This window comes from Vulpes lagopus, chromosome 2 (genome assembly GCF_018345385.1).
Source record: "Vulpes lagopus strain Blue_001 chromosome 2, ASM1834538v1, whole genome shotgun sequence".
NCBI lineage: Eukaryota > Metazoa > Chordata > Mammalia > Carnivora > Canidae > Vulpes > Vulpes lagopus.
In genome coordinates this window covers 144763294-144776347 of record NC_054825.1, presented here as the reverse complement: position 1 = coordinate 144776347, position 13054 = coordinate 144763294, and the positions used below count along the sequence as shown (strand labels likewise).

The 13054-nt window shown below is 35.7% G+C and overlaps 1 protein-coding gene across 2 annotated transcripts in view; it reads right to left on the bottom strand.

Annotated features, from left to right (window-relative positions):
* The window catches only part of PTAR1 (protein prenyltransferase alpha subunit repeat containing 1), a 53249-nt gene that overhangs the window by 25597 nt on the left and 14598 nt on the right, over positions 1–13054 (bottom strand). For both annotated transcript variants that reach the window (XM_041743526.1, XM_041743527.1), the window contains exon 3: positions 7150–7216. In XM_041743526.1, coding sequence (XP_041599460.1) covers positions 7150–7216 — 67 coding nt within the window. The remainder of the gene's footprint in view (positions 1–7149; positions 7217–13054) is intronic.

The following is a 13054-nucleotide window of genomic DNA, read 5'->3' as shown; positions in this document are numbered from 1 at the left end:
TAATTTACTCTAACAAGCCTAATTTCCATTTACTAAGTTTAAAACCTCTCCTTATTTACAACTGCCTACCTATATACACCCAGATATACCTATGAGGAAATAGTGTCAAAATTTTCTTCAGAAAAGAGGAGTCACTTTATATGTGAATCTTCAAAAAGTTTCTTAAATTAGGGTTCTTTTATTTTTAAGATTTTATTTATTTATTTGAGGGAGAGAGAGAGTATACTTGAGAGAGTACAAGTAATAGAGAGGGAGAAACAGGTTGTCCATTGAGCAGGGAGCCTGATGCGGGGCTCAATCTCAGAACCCTGAGATCATGACCTGAGCCAAAGGCAGATTGCTTAACCAACTGAGACACGCAGATGCCCCTGAGCTCTTTTTTCTTTTTCTTTTTTTTTTTTTTTTAATTTTTTTTTTTTTTTTTTTATTTTATTTTATTTATGATAGTCACACACACAGAGAGGAGAGAGAGAGGCAGAGACACAGGCAGAGGGAGAAGCAGGCTCCATGCACCGGGAGCCCGACGTGGGATTCGATCCCAGATTTCCAGGATCACGCCCTGGGCCAAAGGCAGGCGCCAAACCACTGCGCCACTCAGGGATCCCTCTTTTTTCTTTTTCTTAAAAGATTTTGTTTATTCGTTTTGAGAGAGAAAGAGAGAAAAAGAGAGAGCAAGCAGAGGGAGAGAAAAAAATCTCAATCAGACACACACTGAGTGCAGAGACTGACACAAGGCCTTGATCTCACAATCCTGAGATCAGGACCTGAGCCGAAATCAAGAGTCAGATGCTCAACCCAGAGCCACCCAGATGCCCCTAAGGGACCTCTCTTAATTTACTTTGCATAACATATTTGGGAAGATACCTTAGCCTGCAATAACCCCAACCAATGGTATATATGGATGCTTGAAAAGATCAACTGAATCATAAAAAAGGAAGAAAAACCTAAATATCAATATAGTAAATTTCCTGGGGACAGGGCTGAACCCTGTAGGTGTTAAATATTATCATATACAAAATTTTTAAAGGTCACTTGAAAAAGGAGTAAGTGATTAAGTTATAGCTATTACTTAACAAAGACATATAATGAAAGAAAATCAACTGCTTGAATGCATTCAAGGAGGGATCCACCTTGAGAAAAATTTCAGTCACACATGGGTTCAAAAAGTGCTGTATGTATCGCAAACAAGAGAGATATATGCAAGCATGATGTGCTCTGTAAAATGGCTAAATAAGTTGAAAAAGATATCTCGTGACGACAAAGTCACTGATGTCAATAAGCCATGTGAGATATCTGAACTAAACTGATGAGATGTGAGAGGAAAATGATGAATTCATAAGTTCAAATACTTCACATAACATATTATTTTAAAGGTATATAACTAAAATTTTAAAATATCACATTAAGAAATTTGCTTATTCCATGCATATACATATACCTTTAAGTTTACATACTGATATTAGCCTAAAAAGGTTATTTTTGGACTTTTTTTATTGAGGAAATGGAGCACTACCCTTAAATTTGAGGTGCTGTATTTTCAGGCACATTGACTAAGCTGGGCTTTGAGATTCATCCTTACTGAAAACCTTAGATGATCCACTGCAACAGGACAGATGAATAAAGAGGTGGTCAAATACATGTAGGGGAAGAGTATGAAGAGCATGCAGGAAAGGAAAAGGCCCTGAGTGTTATGTTATAAAGAGCAGGGGTGTAGGGAGCAGGGCTGTGCCATTTGTGCAACTTTGTCATGAGATGATAGTACACGAGGGCTTTTCTAGTTCTACAAATTTATCTTTTTTTTTTTTTACAAATTTATCTTTTTAAAAAGTTTTTCTGTCTTCTATCGCAAGCTATTAATTATGGTTTCTCTCTGCTGTCACTTGATTTAAAATTTGTAGGAAACCAGGGGCTATGTGTGTCTTGTCCAAAGCTAAATCTCCACTCACTCGCTCAGCACTTGGCAGAGTATGACTAAAAAAACAAATGCCACCTTTTCCCCCCTTAATCTTTAGTTATTCTGTCTGAAGGTACAATAATAATAAGTCATCCTCATAAAAATTACCATTTACTGAATACTTCGCCCATATCAGGCACTGTGTTAAGGGATTTACCTATATTATCTAATGTAATCTTCAACAGTCCTGTGTTATGTTGAAATATAAGAAATTGTCGATACTCAATTGTTTTTTATTTATATTCAATTAATTAACATATAATGTATTACTGATTTCAGAGGTAGAGTTCAGTGATTCATAGTCTTATATAATACCCAGTGCTAAAAAAAAAAAAAAAATAATAATAATAATAATAATAATACCCAGTGCTAATTACATCATGTGCCCTCCTTCATATCCATTAAATAAACTTTTGGGGCACCTGGCAGGCTCAGTTGGCACAGCACGAGACTCTTCATCTCATGTTGTAAGTTCAAGCCCCACATTCGGTGTAGAGATTACTTACATATTAGAATTGTTTTAAATTTACAGAAAAAATTTTAAGGATAGTACTGAGAACTCTTGTTGTATACCCTGTACCCACTTTCCCTTATTAATAATTATTACTATGGTACATTTGTCACAACTGATGAATCATTACCAGTAAATTACTATTGGAAGTCCATACTTTATTCAGAATTCCTTAGTTTTTATCATCTTTCTCTAGTCCAGCATCCTATCTAGGATATCACATTCTATTTGGCTATGTCTCTTATAAACTCCTCAGATATAGCGTGCCAGTTTTTATGAGTACTAATCAGGTATTTTGTATGTTTTTCTTATGGCTAGACCAGGGTTTTGAGGAGGAAGAGATCACAAAGGAAAAGTGCCATCTTTATCATATCCACGGCACAAAATACCAGCATGACTTGTCACTGCTGATGCAGACCTTGATTACCTGGCTAAGGTGGCCTGTGTTCATTTTCTCCACTGTACTTTTTGGAAGAAAGTTATACTTAAGTAAGGGAGCTGGACTCCCAATTCCTTAAAGGGGGTTGCCTAGATAAATTATTTGGAATCCTTCTATGTGGGAGATTTGTCTGTTGTCTATTATTTGTTTATTCAATTCTTTACATTAGTATGAATATTCATTTTACACTTTAGTGTGTAACCCAAAATTATGTTATTTTATTGCTCGAAGTGTTCCAGCTTTGGCCACTAGAAGCCCTATGTCACATTTACATTATTTTGCTTTTTGAGCACTTCTTTACTTTCTGCCTCTTTGCAATGTTCCAAATGAATCTTATAGACTTCTTGCCCTGGTCCTACAATCAGACATTTCTTTAAAAGCCTATTTCCTTTTATTACAGAATAGTGTTAGACACTAGGATCTGGATGCTTAGGTTGAACTATTTGTTTTATAAAAACAACAATTTCTTATGGCACAACCTAGTATTATCTCAGTTTTACTGATGAGAAAAATGAAGCTGGGGAAGAATTTGTAACTTATACTCAAGGTTCGTGAACTCAAAGCGCCAAAACCAAACGTATCTGCATAAAATAAAGTCATCAATTTTAATAGGCTATGAGTAAAGGACATGATCACTGAAGGTTGGTGCTAGCTATTTTAGTTACTCAGAGGTTTTGCATAAACTGAGGTAGAAAATAGGAAACTCTTATGAAGTCAAGCTCTTTCATGAAATAATTCACTGAATTTCAAAGCAAAAAAAGTACCATATTTTTCCTATAACCAGGTGGATTTCACTGTAACTACAGGAAATCAGCTCAAAAACCTATTCTTGCATGTTTTTTTTCCCTAAGACTACTGCACCTATAAAATGACTAATGTACTGATGTTATCTTTTAGCAGTTTAAAAAATACAGCTAAAATCACTCAATGCTTCCCAGTTACTACAGAAGAAATAATACCAACAATTAAACACAAAGTGTTGAGTATTTGATTTGCAAGAGACAATATAGACCAGTTTATTTCAAAGCTGGTGGTTTTTGCAGAAAATGTACTCCTGATTCTACCTCTTCATGTTTATCAGTTTTACTAATATAAATTAAAACTTACTAGAATGTATATCCAAAACGGATCTTTTTAAACATCAAGGTTTCCATTTTATTCATTGAGCACAAAACTTTATTAATCATCTTACTAGAATAATTTTCAAAACCAACTGCTGTGAATATCACTGAAGTTAGATTTATGAAGCTATTTTCCCTTAACACAACCAAACCCCACAAAATCAAAAAAGTTTGAAAGGAATCCTAAAAAAATTATCTAGTTCAAACCTTTTATTTCACAGATATAGAAACTAAAATTATTGTGAAGTTAAAGGTGAAGTTAATTAATGAAACAGGACTAGGATCCACATATCTTAAGACTAGGTTCTTTCTCCTACACTGAAACGCCCTATAAAATATACAATAAATTTTATACGTGTGTGTATATATGTATGTACATATGACTATGTATGTATGTGTTAGGCTACTAAGAATCTTTTCTTGAAGGATTTTCAAGTCCTCTGAAATAATGAGGAATTGGAGAACATGAATAACAATGATACTCCCACTTCTTTAGTACTTTCTTTTTCACAGAATTTAATCATTTCCAGTGCCCAGTCTGCAAACTGAATATGTGCCAGGCACTGGAGTGCTAGATGCTAGGAAAACAAAGGAAAACAAAAAGACATGGTCCCTACCCTTAAGAAAGCTCTCAGTTCTAAGTTTATAGCACCATCCTCAAAGTTTCCCTTGCCGATTCCTTCTCATGGAGCAAACTCTAGAACAATGCTGTCCAACAGAAATATAAGTCACCATTGGGGGCAGGCATGTAATTTCAAATTTTCTAACAGCTACATTGGTTCCTCAAACAATCTCATGGCCTTAAATACCACTCATTTTGTAGTGACTCTCAAATTTGTGTCTGGTTTAGAACTCCTGCCTGAACTTTAGATTTTAGATATACAGCTACCTGCACACAAAACTACCACGTCCCAAACTGAACTCTTGACTTCTACCTGGCTCTCTGCACCGAAATCTGCTCCTCTTCTAGACAGAGGACTTACTATATTTCTGTAAAGGGCAACTTCATCCTTTTAGTTGCTCAGGCCAAAAACCAGAGACAACCTTCACCCTCTTCTTTATCTTCCTTGCATCCAGTTCATCACCTATCTTTAGAATCGGCTTATTAAATATAGTCAAAGCTTATATAGTTCATAAACTACAGTGAGAATCTTAATACTTCTCACCTTTTCTACTGCTAAGTTCTGCCTCAAGTCACAAGCACCTCTCACCTAAATACCACAACCACTATCTAACTTTCTAACCCATCCCTGCACTCCTACGGTAGGCTTTCCACAGGAACTAGCGTTTTTAAACCTAAGAAATATTGTCCTTTCTCAGCTTTAATGGCTTTCTATCTCATCCCAAGTCAAAGTCCAAGTTCCTACAGCAGTGTACAAATATCTACAAAGCCATCTGGCCCGTTCCTCTCCCTCATTCATGCTACTCCAGCAACACTGGTGACCCTGCTCTCCCAGAACACGAGAAATACTTTCAGCACCATGGAGAGCCTTCCCAGCTTGGAATGCTCTTACCCCAGAACCCACAGATTGATCCCCAAATCAGGCCCGTCTTTGCTCATATGCCCCCTATTTAAAACTGTAGTACTATTCTTCCCACCCTTTTACTGGTCTTCCCTACTTTCTCGGCCCACTTTTACTCCACAGGATTTAACCACCCCTTGAGCTAATGTGTATTTTATTTAGTAATGTCTTTCTTTCTTTTCTTTCCCTATTAAAATAAAAATTCCACAAGGACAGGGTTTCGTTCATTTTGTTCATAGTTCTATCCCCAGTGCCTAGAACTCAGCATATGGCTATCAGTAATTATGTGATAACTGGAGAAATGCTGTCAAGTACAGTGTAGATCAAATGAGATTGTGGATAGAGCTGTAGTATGTCCCTATAATACAGCAGCCACTCATGAACTAGTCTTGTCCTTACCTGTGGTGGTGCTTTCCAAAAAAGAAAATCAGAATTCTAAAATTATGTAAATGTTAAAGCCTTATATCTCATTCTATACTTTTCTTATTCCTTATGCTAAATATCTGATCATTAATTATTCAAAAGACAATTTAAAAAAACAAATAGAAGATACCTAATTTTTAAAAAGTCAGTAGGTAGATACAAAATTCGGTAGGTATCACGGAACACTAACTCAGAAGGTAACCCTGCTTAAGATACACAGAAAATTAAATAAAGTACTGCTTAAGTCATCTCTGAAGATAAAGAGCTATAATCTGTTTCCCTCCTTTAGGAAAACTTAAAATGAATTCACAGTGTTCAACAGGACTTCACTTTTACTCATCCAGAACTTGTATCCTGCTTTCCTCTAAGAGAATTTTGTGTTAGTCTAAGAGACCACCATTAAAAAAAAAATATATATATATATATAAACATATATATATATATAAACTATATATAGTTTATATAGTTTATATATATATATAAACTACATATAGTTTATATAGTTCATATATATATAAACTATATATAGTTTATATAGTATATATATATATATAAACTATATATAGTTTATATAGTTTATATATATATATATAGTTTAACTGGAAAAATTTCAATGAAAACAAAATGAACCTGGTCTTTCTATAAAGTATTTTGTGTTTAAAACTAAAACAATCGGATTAAGGAACTAAGATATTAATGAAATGAGGCCCCTTACCAAAATATTGAGTGCCAGAGACTTCAAGGGATTGGCCCACAGAGGTCACAATGTTAGTGACTAAACTGAGACCTAAAGGTCATGGCCTTGAATCCTCATCCTACATACTTTCCACTACACTCCAAAAGTATATAAACAAACTCCTTACAAACCAACCAATTATGCTGGTTGCCTATACTCCCCTAAAAATGAAGGAAAATAAAAGCAAATGATGTGCTGTAATTTGCAATGATAGTTTATATTTCAGACAGGAAAGTTTATGGAGAAAGACAGAAACATGCACAAAGGAGCAAAGTGTAACTTAGAATTCTGAGATATTATAAATATTGGGTAGAAAAAATAAACATAAAATGCCATAGGTACATGGTTTATATTTCATTTTTCAAAAGCCAACAACTCATGGGACTTACAGATCTTCAGAAATTTGGACAATTTCATTTTATCGCCGATGAGAATGACGTACCTTACGTTCCATGCAGTGGTAAAGTCTGGGTTTAGAAGCAGCAAGGTGCATGTGACATCTATCAGTTCTAAAATGAAGAGAAATTACATTAAAAATAGTCCCACCCTTGAAGCTTGTCTTCTCTTTCTTTCAAGGCCCTGTAGATCTGTATCTGATGATATACTGATAAATAAACCATGTCATAGTCATTTTAATGGTAGATATCCTGTTCTAAGCTGCCAGAAATACAAAGATTATCCTCAAGACCTTTTTCTACCTTATGATAAATGTAGCTCTTAAAAGATGACACTGAAACAACTTTACAATACAATGTGTGTGCAAAGAATATTCACTCATTCTTTAAATGGTCTGGGTCAAATTTAATATTGACCAAGGAAAAGAAATACAATTTCTAACCATTATTCTTTTAACTCCACAAATATTTCAACAATTGACTATGTGCAAATCTTCAAAAGGGGGAAAACGACCCACTCACAATCATTTAACATAATTCATTCACATTCTCCTGAAAAGATTATCCTTTCTTAACCACATTTTTACATAGCCATAGCAATGATAAATGCACCATTTTGTTCTCTTTTTTCATTCAATATTATTTGACATGCATTTTTAACAGCTGCATAACAATCCCTAGTGTAATATACCATCATTTACCTTTATCATTCTTTAGGCTGTTTCCTGTTTGTTTATAGTAATATATTTAGACATATTGTCTTCATTTTACTAAAACTGAAAAGAGAATTTCAGGATTAAGATGATCAATGTCGGAGCATGAAATTAAGGTAACCTCTACCAAGCTCATAGTAAACACTAAGTAAAATAAAATAATAAAAATAGTAATTTAGCATTGGTGTGTAACAGGAATCATTAAAAGTCCTTAATTTACTTATTTCCTTGAGTTCTCATGATTACAGTTCAAAATATTCTTGTTTTGCTTCACAGATAAGGAAACTGACATTTAGAAAGTTTAAATAATTTGCCCCTGAGCCCCCAATCAGTATGTGGCAAAGTCAGCATCTGACTGTTTTTAATAACTCAAATTACACGGCAATTAAAATATCTGTCTATAATAAATAACTGGGACATTCTCAGTGTTTAATAAACTTTTTAAAACATAAGAATATGCATAAATATATCACTATGGTCATTTCAAAATATTCTAAGTGAACAAAAAAATCAATTATTTCATTTTCAACCATCTTAATAAAAGAAATTAACACTTATTGTGAGCCTATGATTTCATTACTATAACATTCAATAAAGCAGAGATAGGATTAGCACAAGTTTTTTTTACCTCTGTCTTCCTCATTACAAGTCATTGTATCCATAAACACAATATGTCTATAAAGAATAATCTAACCTCTTCATTTTTTTACTTTTAGAAGCTTTTGGCACTAATTTAATATTTACTAAGAAAAATAACTATAATTTTCTGTACCACTATTTATTTCTACAATATACCAAATATTGATTATGTGCAAATATTAAACTGGGCCGTTAGGACAGAATTGATATAATGATAAATAAGACCTGATTTTGCCTTCTAGAGGGCTACCCTTTAGTTGGAGAGAACATATAAACAATTATATAAGACAAAATGAAATAATGAACTGGAAAATAGACCATATTTTAGGAATCACCAAAGCAGTCAAAATTAATTCTTACTGGAGTACCCAGGGAAGGTGATAAATGAATAAAATGGTAAAGACCACTGTAGACTGGAAAAAAAGTATGAGCAAGGATAAAAAGGCATGGAAATTCACACAGGGTTCTCTCCAAGAGATTATAGGTACTAGAGCACAGGACACTGGGGAAATGTACCAGGTTAAGTATAACCTGGTCAAAAAAGAAAAACCCACAATCTCCTTGTCAGCATGCCCTTCTATTACCTGCCCTTGATGTGCTATACACCACCTGAACCAAACCCCACCATTCTCTAAACACAACTCCGATCTGTCTACCTTCTCTGGGTATTTCGGATTTACCTGCTTGCTCTTTTCTCTGCTAGAAATATAATATTTACTGAATATCAAAAAAAAAATCTTTGTTCATAAAGTCTCTCCTGACCTACCTACCTGGAAGCAATTACTATGTCCTGTATCTTATTTTGTTACTGATATGGTATAAATAATCTCTTCTTGATGAGATACTATGTTTTTTGGAGGTCCCATCTACTACATCTTTATTTTTTTTCTTAAAGACTTTATTTACTTATTCATGAGAGAGACACACACACACAGAGGGAGAGGGAGAGGGAGAGACACAGAGACACGGGCAAAGGGAGAAGCAGGCTCCACGCAGGGAGCCTGATGCAGGACTTGATCCCGGGACTCCAGGATCACGCCCTAAGCTGAAGGCAGACGCCCAACCACTAAGCCACCCAGCTTCTAATTCATCTCCAGATTACTTGTTCACTCAACAAAGATAAGAAGACTGGGGCCCCTATCCAAAAGAAGTTCCATGTGTACCCACATAGAGAAGTTATAAGGCCTTAAAGCCAGGCTACCATGGGTTTGAATCTCAGCTTCTCCACTTAATTGTGTATGTAACTTCATGTTTTTGAACTTCAGTTTCCTCATCTGTGAGATGAGAACATCAATCTCTATTGTGAGCCAATGAGATTCCTTCCATTTCTCCAGTTATCTGACACAGTGAATGCTCAACCAAACCAAATATTTGTTCAGTGAAACACCACTGCTACTTACCAACCAAGAAATGAATACTTTCACAGCATTAATCAAAGAAATCAGAAATGAGGTCAGTGTTCTTACAGTGAAACTATCGAAATTTCTAAACTTATAAAATAAGGAATGAAAAAAATCCGTGTTAAGTAGCTATTTGGAAATGTTTCTGCATAATGGGAAGACTTCTTAAATTTCTTTTAAAGTCTATAGTTTTCCAAAATCCATTATATTAACTACGTAAACTGGTACTTAGTGACTTTCCCTTTTGGGATTAAGAAGAAATGTGTGTGACCAATGGTAGTTGCCATTTGTTTCTACAGCTGACCCTTGAACACAGGTTTATGCTGCACAAGTCCATCTGTATGCTAATTTTTTTCAATAAATACAGTATAGCACTATAAATGTATTTTCCTTATGATTTTCTTAACACTTTCTTTTCTCTAGCTTACCTCATTATAAGTATACAGCAAATAATATATGTAACATACAACAGAGGTGTTGACTGTTTATGTTATTGGTAAGGTTTCTGGTCAAAAGTAGGCTATAACTAGTTAAGTTTTGGGGGAATCAAAAGTTATATGCAGATTTCTGAATGGACTAGGCAGGGTGAGTCCAGTGCCCCTATCCTTACATTGCTGAAGGGTCAACTGTACTTCTAAAACAACTCTCCTTCCCCACTCATAATTGAAGACAAGTTCAATCTTCCACCACAGAGATACCTCCATATAGCAGGACAAGGCAGACACCAATACGCACAGAAAATACCTGAGTTGCTAATTTTCATTTTGTGGCTGTGTGAAAAGGAAAGCTAATCAAAGTAAAACTTCCTCTACAAGAGGGGCTCACCCTACCTAGTAGGGCGATAGCAACTACTGGACTCACAGCCCAGCTCTACTCTACCACTTACCGGAAAGTTCCTGGGCAAGTTACTTAATCTCTCTGTCCTCCTTGTATGTAAAATGGAGCTAATAATAGTACTACCTCATTGACTATTAAATGTTTCATACTCACCAAGTGTTAGGACAAAACCTGATACACAGGAAGCACTCAATGATAATTCCAGTTTCAAAGCCTATATCTCCTAGCCCAGTTCCACAAGCTATACTGGGATTGGATACTACCAGAGGGAAGAAAACAATCTCCTAAGCTGGCTAAGCAGTGACTGCTGAGCAGGTTATTTCTCAACTTCTGAGAATCTCAGGATTTAAAACATCAAGAGCCTCAACCAAATATCAGTGGTGCCTAGTAACACATACAGCCACAGGCTCTTTCCCACTCTCTCTGACAAATTGCCAATTCCTCCTCACTCAGGACTCAAGTTCAGATAGGACCTTCTTCAGGAAGCACTGCGATCTGATCCAAGAGGTTAGGGTGAAGTGAAATGTCAGAAACTAGAAAGGGCCAAAGAGAGAGAAGTAACCAGCTTAGAAATATTGGACATAATTAAAGAATTATGTGTATTTTTCTGTTTTTCTTCCCCAGTGGTTCTGGTTAAATCAGAGAAAGGAAACTAGTGTTTCTTGAGAGCCTACTATATGCCAGGCACTGTCCTAGGTGTTTTATACACACTAACTCATGTGATCCTCTCAACAATCCTCTGAGACCTTTTACAATTCCCTTCTTTTGGTGAAGGAATAGGAAGAGGTTAAATAGTTTGCCTAAAGTCACTGCTAAGTAACGTCAGCATGCTGATAAACTGAGTCTACATCCAGATGTTTTCCTTCAAATCAGATGTTCTTTCTACTCTGGCACACTCTACAATTACTTTGTCCTCTTCAAGTCAGGACTGAACCAAGATCTAAAGATAAACATGTATGATCAACAGTTGACAGTAACTCTTTTACTTCTACATTTTATCAACCATATGCATGTTCTTTGTTACCTAGAAGATGTGAGATACTGATATCTTTGTGGTCTCTTGGAATTAAACAGCTCTCGCTGAAAATACCAGAATATACCCAGCAAATGAATGTTCCTTTGTTAAAACACACTCAAATATATGACTAACTCATTATCACATCACAAGGAGAAAATGAATCAGGGCATATCATACACAGGAAAGTAGCAAAATTCCAACTGTGACAAAGAGAGGACAAAAGGAAGCTAGAAAAGTCAGAAAAATCAATATTTTTTCTTTGCTGCAATGGGATTCCAGAAATGGCCCAAAGCCAGCAGTCACCTGGTAATGAGCACTGCATCTGCCAACTGTCTCTGACAGAGATATGTTTCATGCATCTAGAAATAAATTCAAGGTCAACTGGGATGGTATTAATCTCTTTATCCAAAATATGTTCTGGTTACTACAGGAAGAGAGGCTTGGTATAAAGCTATGTGGCAAACACCAAGGCCCTTTTACTACAGAATACAGTCACTGAACCGATAGCCAGACTAAGCTAAAACCTCCTGCTTATCAAACTCTTGCTACTTATTTGACAAACTCTATTGAAAACAGAAGGAGCTGAGGACATAATGAAAGACAAGCCATAATCCCTCTTTCTAACAAATCATAATCTACCAGGGGAAAATGTGTAAGTAATCAACTACAATAAAGTGTGGTAAGTGCTACTATGCAAGCAGTCTGAATAAAACACTCCTGTAGGAATGAAGAGAATTATTGCTTCCTGAAGCAGTCAAACCGCCTTCATGTATTTCTGTATGTGTGTGTGCTGGTAATCACAACAATGGTGACAACGTAAGACATGAACCTAGCTTCAGCAAAGACATAGAAATAAAGTAGTAGTACACAGCAAAGTCCAAGAATGGAACCGCATATGTTGCGGCTGGAAGGTATATCAAATGTTACAGACTCTAATGCTTCTACAGTTCAAATGAATGTCAAAAAAAGTAGCAAAACTAACCTGATGATACGGAGCAAATGACACCGTGCCTTAGTGTCTGAAGAACATAAGGAGGTTGTAGCACACTGGAACAGGCGTACCTAGTCAAGAAAAGCAGAGGCTAAAAGCCTCCACTAGCTGCTGTACAGAAATTTGTGTACCCAGCACTTCTGATTTTTCAAGTGGAGACAAGTTCAGATTTCCATCCTAATTTTAAAAGTTCATCCTGATTTTAAAATTTTTTTTAAAGATTTTATTTATTTATTTATGACAGACATAGAGAGAGAGAGGCAGAGACACAGGCAGAGGGAGAAGCAGGCTCCATGCAGGGAGCCTGACGCAGGACTCCATCCCAGGACTCCAGGATCACACCCTGGGCTGAAG